Here is a 17,242-nt window from a genome sequence, read left to right on the forward strand (position 1 = left end):
TATAATCCTCAAAAAGAGATGACTATAACGTTTTGCGTGTGAGTTAGGTTAGGCGTGATGTTGTACTATGATGCACATTTCGACTGGGTATAAAAATTCAAACGTTTATACGATTTTGTACCAGAAAAATAGTCTGTCTTTGCCTCTTTGGACGAATCAATATAATACAATATAATATAATTTATATCGACCTTGCGCTGCAGCATCGTAGCCGATCGATGGCTTGCCATGCATTCGTGAAATTTAATCGGGTATGCCGTAACCCATAATATACCTAGCTAGTATTTATAGACACCGCGTAAACCGTATCGCCGGTGCAGAAATTCGTTTAATATTATAATTACTATACGAAGTGCGTGCCGAAAGTGAATACGCGCCTACGCGCGTCCATACGTCATATACGTCAACGATGAGCTCGTATTATATTGATATCAAACACGATTACCTATAGTATGTATGTATAGTGTATACGTGGTGTTTGTGTGTAATATTATGTTGGATTTTGCGAGGACTTTCACCACGAGAGCAAGTTACGAGAAAAATAATAATCCTCTGCGCGGGCCGCGGGTCTCCCAAACGGAAGACAAAACCCATCACAATGATCTATCCGTCGGCGCACGTAGCGCGTGAGACAGTCAGACAAAGTCAACGCGTGTTATTGAAGATAAATGTATGTAATGCTATAATGTATGAACTGTATTGTATAAACTCGTATATAAGCAGTGTATACATATTAATATTGCGTGATGATCAATGACGGGCGCGTGAAATAATGAGCCATGATAGCTGATATACAAGGAACTCATTATGTAATAATACCATCCAATGGAATTGTTAAGAAACTGGTCTCCCTTCGTCGCCGAAACCGGCAAGTAAACAAAGTTAATAATAATAATTTGAAATAATAAATACAATTCTTAGTTATCAGCGAGGTTTTTGTTTAAATAAATTATTAATTATTAAATACCAACATCGGAGATCGTGTATACCTAGTGGTCAACAGTATCTAACCTAAAAATATCTAGCCTCTTATCTCAAAAAAAAAACTTATGATTTAAATAAAATATAAAACTAGTTGCGCCATTAAGTATATAATAATATTGGTTCTCAAACTTTTGAGGCTCTATGAGATCTCTTGTACTAGTTTTACTATAATTTAAGGGGGCGAGGGTCCCCTATATTAATTAGCAAAATGTTCTTATTACGTGCACGAAAAGCAAACTATTAAACATTTTCACGCTTCTTCTGAAATGTTGTCATGCCTCCCCCCTAAAGCGGGTACCCTCCCCTCAGATTGAGAACCTTTGATATAGTATATTATAATATTATGCAACATCAAGTCAAAAATATAGTAATATCACCTTTGTCTTGGTTATTGGCGCGCGTGAATATCATTTTATTGTATTTTAATAATATATGTCGTGTACAAGGACGTGAAGCGCGATCAATAGGTTTACGAAATAAGAATTGAAAAAAATCCCTCGCCGGACACAATACGTATACCTGTACACAATAAATATCATTATCTTTAGGTCAGTATACTTTATGCGACACATACTCGTACATAGAGTAAGACTATTACTCTATGGTGTCATATTTTATAGCCCCGAGGCGGCATACGTAGAAATTTCCGCACCTACTGTCCGACAGACCGAAAGAATATTATGAAACCGGCCGGTGGTCTACCGCAGCCCGCGAATTTAGTTTCACCCGTCTCGTCTCTTCGTAGTCTTCGTCGTCGGCCGTCGTGTCTCCATTGTCTCGTAAAAATGTAAAATGATTGTCTCATTATTGTCGTGATATAACATCGTATTATATTATTGTTTTTGTCATAAACTTTATTATACGTTTACGGTCGGTTATGACTATAGTACACGACTTACGACGAATGGAAAAAATTCATTTATAAGGATCGCAAAGAAACGACAGGAAAAGAAGTTAAAGAACAAACGTATTCTATAACACAATTTATCGAATTTTCTCGTTGTACTTAGAAGTATGCAGAAGTCAAGAACGCTATTCGGATAGTATGAAAATGTCGATTTTTGATGTTTTTCTGTTCTCTACAGCTAGTTGCGAAAAGGTCGAAAATATTCAAATACAGAATATAATATTATGTTATGTTATTATTGAAGTTCCTAGGTATGCCAATGTACCATTCCACCAATAAAGATTTATACAATTTTCAAAAAACGATTCTGACGGTATATTGAAAATGTCAAATAAAAATCCAGGAAATGGGTAACGTTATTGAAAATCAATAACAGGTAAATTCTTTTTTTAAATTCACGAGAAAATAAAAACTTTTTATCTTGTCTTTTACTCTACAACTCAAATTGAAAATATTTCTTACTAGTGTTTTACGTATAACCTAACCTACATTATTATTATAATGTAATTTCAATATTTCAATAGTACACTTAGTTGATGTGATGACGTGGTGCCTGCTATTCTTTGTATGTTCAGCAAATGTAATTTTAGTGAATAATTACAATGCGGAATAGTTAATATATTTACATTAAGTATGATGTCAAAAACAATAAGTTTCGGTTTAACGCTTAAACAGTATATTGTATTTTATAAATTTATAATGTTTATAATTATGTAGTGGGTCTTTATGAATATATGTTTTTTATTTAGAAATCGTTAATTTTTAGCTTTTCATTCGTGAAAGTTCAAAATCATAAATATCGTATTTTTATTTAAAAAAAATTTGACGCTTATATGAGGTGGGCTATATCCCTACGGAATACAGAGAAACTGAAAATTCCCTGATAATAAATCAAATAATTATTACATTCTAAATATTATGCCATTTTATAGCCTTATGTCTATAAGTCTATAGTACTTACGTTAAACCAAGAAATAATAAGCCCCGACAACAATAATGAAAATTCTGCGCGACGCAATTGAAATGACATAAGGTTACCTATTTGTACAACAATATTATATTATGTCTAATATCATAATAATATATTTTATATTAATTCGTGACTTACTATATTATATAGTATAATATACTATACTATACACATGATATTATTATATCAAGTGGGCCGGTCGATTGTACCGTTCACAATCATGCGAATAAAATACGTTTCCGTTCACTGGTGTTGAACTGACACGCCACGACCCTCCTGAATCCATTACATATATTTGCATTGTTATGTGTTACCTTCATCACGAGTTTTTGATCTTCAAACGAGATACGTACCTAGTAAATTGATTTATACTTATTAAAAAATATTTTTCGCCCGAACACTTTAATATTAATTTATATTATATACATTCGATTGCGACGGTTGTTGCTACATACAATTATCGCGTCCAGTTGCAGAAATCAAATTATTGCAGTAACTCAAAACAATAGATAATATTAAATATTTGTTACTATTGAATTTCGGTATCGCGATTCCTTTAGGGTCGGGATTAAAAACGCGTCGTTTATTAGGAGTTTATATAAGAAATATTTAAACTAAATAATACTTTATTTATTTATGGACTAAATATAACTAAAATGTATTCATACCGACATACCACTCATGCCAACAATAATTCAACGATGCGATATCGATTTTAAATTGGATTTAATGTTTTAATATACTTATTTTAGATTCCACAAAAGACGAACAACTCGTTTCATCTATTTATCTGGAAATAGCCTAATTTATGTCAAAATATGTTGATAAGTGTAAATCTAAATTTGTTAAAATATTTTAGTAGAATGTATAGGAGGCAAGGTGATGAGGTATCTAAACCGGTTTTACAATCTGTAATTTGGTAATTAAGAATAATTAATTAGAATGAAAATAGATTTTTTTACCAGGGAAAACAGTCAGTTACGAATCCTCTATGTCAATACATCTCTCCTCGTGATCATGTCACGCCACGATTTATACGATTTTTGCGTGTGAGCTAGTAACATTAATCTATAATGATTATTAAAACAATCAATAATACGCCGTGGACCGCGAATCTCGTGGAAAAAATCTCAACACTGAGCGGATCGAATTATATTATATTATTTTAATATATAGGTCACATCGCGTCAAAAATCTATCGACTTAGACGTAACACGGTTGTGCACATGGTTCTCAATACCTGTAGCAAGCGGTGTATCGATCCATAGATCATCGTCCTTGACAATCGACAATAGCGAACCGCGGTGGCATCTCTTCGCCGGCGAAGGTTCGGTTTCGGAAGCACATGACCCCGATTTATCGCGTTTGTTGTGTTTACAGCGTATAGTATTAGGTATACAATATATTATAATACTTTTATTATTTTATTACGGTACGCGTAGATCGATGTACACAATATTATAATATTGCCGTATAATATACCGTTTTGTTATTATTATTATTATTATTATTAAAATTGTTATTATTTATTAATCGCATGTATACGAAATCGTTTCATGGCCATTAGCCACATAAACATATTTTCCCGAACTATGCGACAAACCCAGTCGATAAAAATGTCTACTTCACAACGCGCTGTTTACACATTGCCTTGCACCCGCCCGATAATGTATAGTTATTTATTATGATTTATGATTAATGATTATTATTATTTAGTCGACGAATGAGTACTTTAACATCGTGATCGCTTGTGCGTCGTTTGGTTTTTGATAATTATTATGTAGGTATGCATTACATATAAGTATATAACATAATATGCAGCAGCTGTATATTACATATCAATCGCCGCCGTCGAATTTGTTTTTTATCGTAATGGGGATTGTTATATTTTACCTAATTTATATAATATTATAACATGTTTGATATTATTATCGTTTTATGAAATCACCTTCGAACCGTAATAAAAAGTAGTTTCGTTGTTTTTTGTTACAGAAATAGAAGCAAAAGAAGCGTGTAAATGGCTAAGAGCCGCTGGATTTCCACAGTACGCGCAAATGTATGAAGGTGAATAATATTATTACCTATGTAACAGTTGCGATGGAAAATTCGATTTTCCAAATTTTTCATGACGTTTTTTATTCTTTTCACTAGATTTGCAATTTCCCATAGACGTGAACGGCGTGCAAAAGGACCATCCTTTTCTAGACCTAGACTCTTTGCAATCGTTGTTCAGAAGACTGCACGCCTTAAACCGCTGCGCAAACATGAAATTAGATTTTGCGCCAAAACACGCAGTGAGTATACTACCTATACATTATTATTTTTTTTTGGGTTATATTGATCGGTTCGTTTTATATTATACAATTTTTGATCGATTAGAAATGCTCACGTAGTTGTTTTAATTAAAACTGACGCCATAACATTACATATTATGTCGAATGTGGAGATAAAACATGCGAAACGTGTTGTACTATTTATTTATAACAAAATGAAATGCATAAATAATCAAACACACAAGCTGCAGCTGTGTACGGTCATATTCTAACACTACTACATATGGTAGAATAATATTGTTATGTTTATTTCAGTAACGGTCCAGTCTCTAAAAAAATATAATTAAATTACATATATTTCGTCCTCGGTTAGTGCAAGTGCACAAGCTAATACTAAACCATACTCAGCCAATTCTAACTAAGACCAACATCCAACATCCTACAGCTATCCATAAAATCGTTCATATTCTATACATCAGCCTAACCTGCAATATCCTCTTGTTGCCTATCGAATTGTGGTTCATCACTTAATAAAGTAATCCAAAATATTGTATTTCTCACAATCACAGCTTCCCTGAGGTTTATTTCAAAAAACATTTTTCCTGCTTATGACAAAATTTCCATCGCCCTCAGACGTAAGAAAAAACAAAACACTTTTTTTACGTAGATCTAGGTACTTTCCATTTACAACCACATATTACTACGCAAATCGTTAACAAAAATAACAATAACCTTGAAGAAAATACATTGAAATATTCAGACTCATCTCAACTACTGCAGTAATTTATTAAAACAAATAAACTGAAACAGTTCGACATTGGGCTAACACTTATTAAGCTCGTTGTCACTGTTATACAATCAAAGCAATGAAGCACAGCCCGTATTGTTTGTACTCAGATACAATAATATTATCAAACATATGTCCGTAATAATATAATATCATTGATTTAAATCAATGATAATACATACATTCAAGGTCGTAACTGAAAACAAATTTGAGGGGGTGTCCAACATTTTTTTCAAATATAAACACTGAAAATTATTTTAGCTAATAAACTTTATTCACCATTAAAATGTTTCTACTTTTAAAAATGTTGGGAGAAGGGGGTCTCTACTGTTAATAAGGAAGTTAAGTTAGTTTGAGTTTTATATTATTAAGTTGGTGTATATATTTTTTTTATCGTATTAATCGATAAGAGATTAAATAATAGTTTATCTATATATTTTATAGGTTTTTTGCACGAAAAAAGAAGTATCTAGTAGTATAGTGGGTCATCCTGCATAGATATTTAAAATATTTGGAAACACTATTAAAGTTTATTTATTTTCTTTACCTACAATCACGATATTTTAGGGGACATTCCTTATTTCTATCGTAGTATTCGTAATAAAATACTACCGCCCCGATAAATTTTGCAGCTAAGTCCTAGTGTCGATTTATGTGCAACATATTTTGGCACCATCACTATTATGTGTCGATTATAGTTGGTGCAGTGCCAATAAAAATAGTAAAAACCATTTTAGTATTGTATTTTGCGCCAAATTTGGTACAAACGTCACCATGTTTCCACACCAGTATACATTTCTAACTATTTCTTAGCCTGAAGGCTGAAATCATTTATGTAATAATCGTTAATCGATATTAACTAAAAAAAAGATACCTCCTAAAAAAAGAAACGTCCTAAGCAGTACCTTATTAGTTAATATACCTTATATATATGTGTGTATGTGTATAGATATATTTATAGGTAAATTATATCTTTAATATATATAACTCTATAAAAATATCCAGACTGGATTAACTATCATGCTTAACTTAATAACTTAATAACTTAAGGCTTACTTAATCCACATGAATCACACTGAGTACTGACGGAAAAAATACAGAGCCATCGATTAAAATAATCAATAGGTAGCTATTATATTAAATACAAAGATATTGAGTATTTATTATTATCTTTTATAAATTTTACCGCATACATTTCTATATTTTTCCAACAAAAACGTCTCAAAAACTTAAACCCACTTAGTCGAATTCATGTGTAATAGTGCTTTATTTTATTTTTTATTAATTCATCCTCACCCCTCTTTGATGTATTGTTCACTTCGTTGAAGCTATATTTTATGATTTTAAATAATTTATTATTTTGTATTGATCATCATCACTATATTTTAATCTCTCACTAATGTTTTTTTTAAATTATCATTATTCCTTTTCTGAAATTCAACTTATCTAAAATTCTTATTCTCTACCTATCATAGCCAATATTATTTATTTTACAATAAATCAGTGACTGTCATTTTTTTTATTTTTACTAAACACATTATAATAAAATCATAATATAAAATACATATTAGTTATTAACTATTTAGCTAGGTTGTGTAAAATAAAAAAATATATAGTTTAATATCTTTTTTTATTAACAAATTACTATACTTGAGGCCTTTAGACCTAAAATTCACCTGTACTATTATACTCAGAGCTACGCGAAAAGTCGCGCGTCGAAAACTATATACTCAGAGGTACCTATTTACTTACTTACTAACTTACTAATGTCGAATTACATGAATAAATTATTCATTAACTAATAACTTATACTTTAATCATGGACCACTAAAGCATGTTTAAGGAACCATTACTATTACCTCACTATTGGTTCATTAAATCTTAAGCAACTATGTTTATTCAACCCGACGGCCGGTACAAGACCATTATCAAAATTTAATAATATCATAATTGTATTAACGACGTGTCGTGTGTTCACAGGGCGATGACTCGGACTCCGAGGGGGAATGCGCACTGAGCGAAAACTGGACGTTCCAGAGAGAGTCAAGGAGGTGGTCCCGAGTAGACGACATCGTCAACACGGCAATGATGCTGCAGCAGCAACTGCAACCGTCGTCGCCCTGTCGAACACCATCTATCTGAAACCAGCAGCAGCAAAACCACGACCTCAAACTATCGCAGCAGGGTTGTGGAGGCAAGTTTGGAAGTAACACGATGCCACAACTGCAATTGGCCGAGCAGCTGCAGACGGCGGCGGTAGCGGCCGATGCATCGGACGCGGCACTTATCTCGCGATTCCGGCGGTCGGGTAGCGAGCGGATCAGAGATGGGGCAAAAGCCATCCTACGGCGAGTGGAGAGCCTGAAGACAAGACGTCGAAAACAACGCAACCGCGACGGCGTGGTCATCGGTTCACCGCAGGTTTGTACAAAGTACTATAAATTATGTACATAAAAGTGTAATATAATATACCTAACTTGTACCTACGAGTATATACAATAAGGTGTGTAGTCAAAAGGGATCTTGTCAGATTTTGTGGTTTCGACAAAATATGATCCAGCCTCTTTTGACCACGCACTGAAAATATACTTACGAGCAGACGCAGAATAATTACTGATGATATATTATTAACAGCTTTAGCAAACACACACAATAATAAGTCGTCTTGACGAATTTACAGTTTTGTAAATATTTCTTTAAAAAGACGGATTTATACTATTGTTACGATATTTTTATTATTTAATGATGTTTTCTTATTAGGTTATTAATTACTAATTAGGTATACATTTCATATATTTTCTTTTATCGTAGTCTTTATAAATTTATCGTATTTGTGATGATTTTTTTGTTTTTGTATACACGGTCCAGCGACTTTGATTTTCTTTAATTATTCTCATGTAAACACACAAAAACAAGTTGATTAAGCTAAGATGTATTTAGAAGTCTATACACATTGTACCTAATACACCTGATTTAAAGTTTAAAAAAATATAGTTGTAGTTGACCTGTTATAATGACTTATTGTTAAATTTTACTATACTAAGCAACAATAATAATTTTAAATTTGGACGAGATGTTTGAAATGACAATATTAGTATGCTACGTGGCTTGTATACATTTTAAAAAATAATCGTTAAAAAATATTGTAGTAAAATTCCAATTTCAAATAGTTATAATATAATAATGATGAATACAAAACTATTGTGACCCTTTTAAAATTAAAATTGTATTCATTTTATCTTTTATGACATTTTACAGAAGAAGCCATTAAAAGAAAAAACATTTATAATGATTTTAATTAACAATTTGAACATTTGTTTTGATCGTATTATACCATGTTTAAAATCTCAATGGGAATAAAATAAATACATATAATACAAGAATACAACTGTTATAGAATTTGTTTTATAAATAGGTTCGTAAAATAACCAACATAAAATGTAAATAATATAATAAGGTTATCAAAAATAAAGTAGTAAATGGTTAAATATTAAGGTCGTAAAAAATGTTTTACCATAAATTATAATATGAATTTCTCCCAAATATTGTTCTCGTGTACGCACAGCAGGATCTATATAAACAATATGACGGAAGAGCTGTATAGTAAAAGGTTACTGTTACACGAATATCCGTCAGGAAATTTAAAAAAATATATTCCAATGAGAATAATTATCATGATTGTGTACCTATAACTTACGAACCAAGTATACACTGGAATTACAAAAACATTTATTACTTTAGTATTAAAATAAATTATTGTAGCGTTTAGACTTTAGTACAATAATAATATACCTATATAATAGACTCATTAAATCGTCATTTATTTACATCAATGTATTTGTTTAATTCCTCGTTGTTCGATTATTTCCAAAAACCAGATGTCCTTGAGCCCGAGATTTCTAATTTTAATGTATTGCCTCGTATTAATAAAATATCAACGCGTTAAATTATAACGAATGCAACTCGGCCATAAAAACAATATTATTAAATGCTTTAAACTCTTAATTACTTGAATAAGTTGAATACGATTTGTTACGAAAGCATTAATGCTTATATTTTGATATACACCAATTATAGTTTTTTTAGGGAAAACGATATAGCTATTTTGAAATTTGATTATAAAAACCATAAAATACTTCGATGGTGGTATGAAACAACTAACAAGTGATTTGTAGTTTTGTACCTGCATTTATTTGTAGTGCATTCAAAAATATTAACTTAAAAAATAATATAATAATTCACCGTTTATACGCATATTATGCCATTAATCATTAACCTATGCCATGAATTCTTGCCAACTGATAGCAATACGATGACGGTACCTAACTATGGGTTGAGAATCGAATATTTTTGTATACATATTATTTAAATTTTGTAATAGTTAACATAATTTCTAAAAAAAAGTGTGAATTCTCAAGAAAACTTGAATGTTAAAAATAAAAAATTTAATTTAAATAATCAATAATAATATGATACACAATAATTTCACAGAAGTGATATAAAAAAAAATATACCAAGCATGTCTATAATACACGTGCTTATCTATGAATAATATCTATGTGGAAATGTATTCTGTAATTTGTTTTCTTTTAACAGCTTCGTACCTCATACTTTCGAATAGGCTGATTTTTTTTTTTTATTAACTTACGCTTACATAACATTATTACTACTCATATAATATGCCTTATATTATAATATTTTAAAATATATATTTTAACCGTACAAGGATTTTATTATAATATTATTTTTATATTTATATGATATTATCTCCGGCACTTTAATTTTAACAAAAGACTGCGTCTCAACGTGTTTTAATCTATCGATTTTTTCCTACTACAACAGATCATAGACATGGCTTCGATGCAACAACGGATGAAGGAACTTAACTGTGTAGACGTGACACCGCCAGATTCGCCGATTACCGACGACCACATTAAGTCCAAACGGTTCTTGGCGAAACCCGAGTCGCTGGACTCGTTGGCATATTCCGATTCAGAACTTTCGTGGAGAAACGAGTACACAGATGCTAACAGCAATAACACCAAGGTAATAATTCGATTGAATATTTCTATGTATAAACATATATATTGACGATTATGTTATCACGTCGATTTTTTTCTGTGTATAGCCATTGTTGGATTTCATGGCCTTTGACGGGAGTAACGACTTTTCATCTCCCAACGGCAGTCAAGACAGCCGCACATACAAAAACAAATGTAATATCAGAATAAATGATAATTTAAAACGTTGTGCTCATTTCAATAACATTACGTTAATTATTTTCTAGACAACGACAGCGTGGATTCGGTTTCAAGCGCAGTGCAAGACAGCGATCAAGAACTAACCATCAAATCAAAGTAAATATTATAATTAAATGTCGCGCTTATTTTATAATATAACATATATATCATCACAATATTTACACAAGAAGAGATCAACATCACTTTTTAGTTAAACATTCTGCACGTTGTGTCGGTTATATCGATATACATGACAAGTGTATTGTTTTAAAACATTTTAATATTTAATTTCCCAAAAATAAAAATGTTACAATTTTTTTAGACACATATATATAATATATTTTTTTTAACGTCTTATAACGATTTATAATTTACAGAGGGTCAGTTGTACGGTGGCATAGTTTTCAAAAGACCAAGAATCGACCGAATGCCGTGGCCGGACAAATGGTCGGGTCACTCACGGTTGGTCAACTGTTGGTGTTACGGAAGTTCGCTCTTCTCAAGCTGACCGCCATCATGGAGCGGTATTGTCCGACGCACAGAACAGGATGGAACTGGGAACTACCCAAGTTTATGCGCAAAACCAAAATGCCCGATCCCAAAGGTACGTAAATATACTATAAAAATGCGATGGCGTAACACACAATGAAACAAAACAAAATATCAAATTCTGTATGAAATTATTAAAATTAATAAATTTTAATTTAAAGAAATAATTTTTTTATTATTATTGTCATAATTATCTATTATTTGTTTTAGACAAAACAGTTTTTGGAGTTCCACTGATAGCCAATGTTCAAAAATACGGTTCCTCACTGCCACCGTTCGTCCAGTCCGCTTTTCAGTGGCTCGAAGACAACGCTCTTGACCACGTGGGGTTGTTCCGGAAACCCGGCGTTAAATCCCGAATACAACGATTAAAGCAACTGGCTGAAGCCGATCCGGACGACCTGAAATTCGAAAACCATCAGGCCTACGATGTGGCTGACATGGTGAAGCAATACTTCCGTGAGTTACCGGAGGCCTTGCTTACCAACAAACTCTCCGAAAGTTTCATCGCAATTTTTCAACGTGAGTACTATAGTTAGTACACAGGATTATATTTTATGCAACTTCATTCCATCGTCTAAAATTTAAACTCTGCTTATCTGAAATTTGATTTCTATAAATACTCTAAAATATATTCCGCTTCGGAATAAAATATTAAAATTTTATGTTGTCGTTTCTAATATTAAATGCTTAAAAATAAATAATAATGATAAAACTATTAATTTTTAATGAATTCAAATTGGATGAAAAACATTTTTAAATAATTAAGAAAAAACGTACGTGTTTTACGCTAAAAAAAAAATCAGTCCGTATAGTGTACACCCATTAAGTGCTAAGATTCACATAAGTATCTACTTGTATTGTTGTATATAATATTATGTCATTCCTTATTCGTGACACTTTGAAATTAAACTAATTCCATCCTGGACGGAAAGTGTAATAATAGTACTTATATTATTAGTACCTTACTCGTGAGGGACTGTGATAAACGAATCGAAAGCTCAGTTTTGATTCAGTACTCTATATATTTAAATACACCTATAGGGATAATATTTTGCGGTGTCTTCAGACTTCCAAAAACTGATAACTTAAAATAATCCGTAAGAGATTAACGTGCCTTTTATACTATTATACAAACTAAAGTGTGTACTCGCGTGATATGCCTTAACAGACGTTCCGGTGTACTTGCAAAAGGAAGCGGTCCACTACACGGTGCTGCTATTACCCGACGAACACCGCGAAGCCCTGTTCGCCCTGCTCGACTTTCTGTGCCAAGTGTCGTCCAGAAGCAACGTAAATCAAATGTCCGCCAGCAACCTGGCCGTCTGTCTGGCCCCGTCACTATTCCACCTCGGCAACGGCAGCGCCTGGTCGTCGTCGCATCCGCACGGTGGATCCGCCGGCGGATCGACGCCGTCCAGCCCGGTCACGTCGCACAACCGTTCGTCGTCCGTGTCGCCACGCCGGAACCACCATCAGTCGTCGGCAACCTCCGCCTCCGCCGTAGGTCTACCCGATTCCAAGCAGCTGGGACAGAACAAGGCGGCGCACGACTGCTTGCTGTTCCTCATCAAGCACTACCGTCAACTGTTCGCCGTACGTTTTGCACACTTTTTATCGTATATTAATAATATATACTCATCACGTGGCAGTTTATTTATGCGTGATGAACACGCGACGGACCCGACATGTCTTTCCTCAATCGACCTTTTTATTCACAGATCGGCCATTCGTGTCAAATACCTAACCTAAACTATAACCATAGTAACCGTTTGGCCCAAAAAAATCCCATTCCATCCACCATAAAGATATAGCCGGTATAGGTGTTTATGTGTTCCGTGACTGATAAATTCCATACCTATAATAATAAATCTGTCATTTTTATTATAAACGGTATACGAAATCGATATACAGCCCACACGTGTCGTATCAACGAAGACCGACCTCGTCGTCCTATCGAATTTCGCGCTCGATTAACTATAATTTATTAACCAGTTATGGTTTTCGTTCCCTAAACAGATGTCAGAGGACGTTATGAGCCAGTGTCACTTTAGCTATATGGACGAGAGCATACCAATAAGTCTAGAAGAGCTCGGTGCGGAAATGGGTCACGACTGGAGAGGATACTTGAACGCGTGTACGTCAGCGTTGCTTAAAGAAGCCAAAGACAAGTAAGCAAGAAGTATATTCTTTATTCATAAATCTAATTGGTTGTCCATGATAATATATACATTTTAATAACCGAAATCGATATGCCAATAAAAAAAAACATCTCTATAGTGACTTTTATACATAGATATGCAATCCTATAGTGAACACTCAAAAAGTTTAAATTAACTTTTTCGAATTTTTCTTTTTACAATATAATACACATCCAATTCTATCGTAGGTTTTGTATACCCCAAATACTCAAACGAATAATATAACTTTTAAGTAATAATATAATACTATAAACTATTTATTTATTTAAAGTCTAAACTTCAAATTCTAATAAGAAATAGAACAAATTTTGATTGTGCAAATATTAAGACCACCACACATTTTTTTTCAAAAATAATTTTAAAATTTTAAACAAATAAATATTATTTACTATAAGACTCGGTCACCTCTTCGCCGCTTTAAAAACATCAATAGAACCGATAATATCCACAAAACCTTTCGGGTGGCCATAATTTATAATACATTGGCATATTATTATAATAATTATGGTCGCAATTAAAAAATAATATCATTCAAAATGTACATTGAAAACAGCCTAAGGTGAATCATAAATAGTGTCATATGACGCGGTATTCAGTGACGGATTATTAAGGGAGCGGGGCTAAGGTGGTCTGGGATCCTTCAAAAAACGGGACCTCCAAAATATATCAATAATAAAAATAATAATTAATGTACGCGGTCCGTGTGTTTTCAGGAACAGGGGATGGATAGCCGTGGGCAGTTTCGAGAACGTCGACATATCGTACAAGAAGGTCGGCGACGGACACCCATTGCGGCTGTGGCGGGTGTGCACGGAAGTGGAGGCGCCGCCAGCCGAAGTGCTCGCCCGGATACTGTGGGAGCGACACGTGTGGGACGCGGACCTGTTGTCGGCCAGGGTGGTGGCCAAAATGGACGCGCGCGCCGACCTGTACCAGTACACGGACGCGGCAATGTCCCCACACCCGGCCAAAGACTATTGCGTGGCCAGATCGTGGCGGACCGACCTGAACCGGGGAGGTTGCGCGGTCGTTGAAACGTCCGTCGAACACCCGGACGCCAAGCAGCCGGCGGCGGGCGCGGTCCGCGGCATCGTGCTCGCCTCCCGGTACCTGATCGAACCGTGCGGTTCGGGCCGGTCCCGGGTACTGCATTTGTCCCGAGTCGACACAAAGTGAGTGTGTTTTCGGTTAACAGCTTTTAAGAATCTCGATATTCTCTTAGGTACACTTACTCGTATTGATAGGAATAATATAAATATATTCAAGTATGTCCACACCGATTGGAGTTTTTTTTTTTTTTTTTACATAATTTGTCCGTTATATCGATAAAGTTGAAAATATATTTAATTCGCTGTATTATGAGGTTTAGTTGAAATTGAACAATTCAAAAGTAAATTATTATCTATTAAAATCAAATACTTGAGTAATTTGTTTTTTTCCATACGAGCTTCTTCTACACAACAAACCGAAGATAGACGCGTTTTCGTTAAAAAAAAATAAAATGATCTGCATAAAATTTATTTAATCCATTAAATTTTTGGAAAATTATAACTGGAACTCAAATTTTAAGAGAAAAATGTAGGCAAATTGATATGACGCTTATTCCGATAACTTATCAGTATTGTGATAAATATACTAGTACACATAAATAATGTTGTGCGTATATGTCTTTTATTTTTAATCGCGGCGTACATAACTATATGTGATTTACAAGGTTGTATAAATTCGATGGTCTTAAATGTTTTCCTTATCAAATATTGTTACCTATAGCGCAGGACAGCTAAGATATTTGCATATTTTATTCATTATGTATGAAACCATATTGATGTTGTCAGTATGAAAACATTCAAATGTCTTACAACAGTAATAAATATGTGCTATCTATAAATATTTAAATAAGTAGTTATATTTTTTCTCAGTAGATATGCCAATTTAAAATATTTGTCATACAATAATATATTACAGTTTTAGAACTACTATAGGTAGTCTGCCGACTGCTTTGGTCTTAAGTTTTTTTACCAAAAAATGTATTAGGCAAAATAACGATAAAATTTCTAATTTAAAATCAAAACTTTTTGATTATTTATGTATGTAGAGGAAGCAGGCAATTTTTTTTAACCAACGACTTATTCCGAAAGTAAATTCTGAACACATAATACATACCACAACAATTTTTTTTTTATTTGATTAAAAAACTATCGCGGTGTATAACATTGTTAATCGAATAATTAATTTGAGACCGAGAGCCTTTCAAATACTCAAATATTTACGTGAAACACGGATAAATAAAATATAATAACGGCATCGTTAACATTTTTCAGGGGCAGGACGTGCGAGTGGTACAACAAGATATTTGGACACATCACTTCCAAATATTTGTCCGCAATACGAAAATCGTTCGAACACTCTGCTGACGGTCCCGAGAGCAAAGTATAATTCAGGCGCCATTTATTATTTTTGTTTTGTTTTGTTTTTTTTTTTTTTTATATTTATATTATTATTATTAATCGTTCTCCAGTAAACGATTTCCGCGTCGGCATCGACACAATATAATAATAATATATACCTAATTTAATATTGTACATAATAAAAAGTTATCTATACGATCGGACAACGAGTATAGGCGCGTTCCACGCGTTCAAATATTATATATTTATATGTATCAATAATTGTATTATTATATTAATATTATTTTTATCATTATTTTATTTTGAATGTTCTAACTGTATACAATATAATATAAGCCAGACCGCGTTGTTACAAAACAGTAGACTGATCGGGGTACGTAGTCGCGTACCCCTCCCCTTCCGACCTCCTAGAAAACACAAAACTTGTATCGGTTTTTTTTTTTGCAAATGAATCCGTAATTGTTGTTATTATTACTATGAATAATTTTTTTGATTACGAATAAAAACACTGAAGCAATGATACTATAATATAATCGATATAGTGTTATTATCGTAATACATAATATATAAATACTTAATTGATATCGTTCACGCGAGACATCATAACTTGCGGTATCTACAGCTGCAATACAGCAATCAAAACAGGGTATAGTTTTCGATTGTATTTTAAAAATTAATTCGCGTACCAATAAAAGTTCCTATGATGTTATGATTTGTATTGTACAACGACAATATTATTTTATTAATAATCAATATCCAGACGTCAAATAGATAATTCGATATACTTACCGCCATTTGACTTATTACTATTACACTCAGCAGTATATAATACAATCCAATAACGATATAGAGAAACTGTAAAAAATACTGTTAAAAATGTTAAAACATAATATCGACAACGGGACCATAATATATTGTTGATT

At 33.0% G+C, this 17,242-nt stretch overlaps 1 protein-coding gene across 1 annotated transcript in view; it reads left to right on the plus strand.

The window, feature by feature from the left end:
* Positions 1–17,242, plus strand: part of LOC113552950 (rho GTPase-activating protein 7) — a 102,457-nt gene extending 85,215 nt beyond the window's left edge. Inside the window, 12 exon segments of the mRNA XM_026956008.1 lie at positions 4,854–4,925; positions 5,013–5,155; positions 7,902–8,342; positions 10,764–10,967; positions 11,050–11,137; positions 11,209–11,278; positions 11,539–11,765; positions 11,921–12,232; positions 12,882–13,306; positions 13,730–13,881; positions 14,625–15,083; positions 16,233–17,242. Coding sequence (XP_026811809.1) covers positions 4,854–4,925; positions 5,013–5,155; positions 7,902–8,342; positions 10,764–10,967; positions 11,050–11,137; positions 11,209–11,278; positions 11,539–11,765; positions 11,921–12,232; positions 12,882–13,306; positions 13,730–13,881; positions 14,625–15,083; positions 16,233–16,347 — 2,708 coding nt within the window. The 3' untranslated portion in view covers positions 16,348–17,242.

The sequence above is a fragment of the Rhopalosiphum maidis genome, chromosome 2 (genome assembly GCF_003676215.2).
Source record: "Rhopalosiphum maidis isolate BTI-1 chromosome 2, ASM367621v3, whole genome shotgun sequence".
Taxonomy (NCBI): Eukaryota; Metazoa; Arthropoda; class Insecta; order Hemiptera; family Aphididae; genus Rhopalosiphum; species Rhopalosiphum maidis.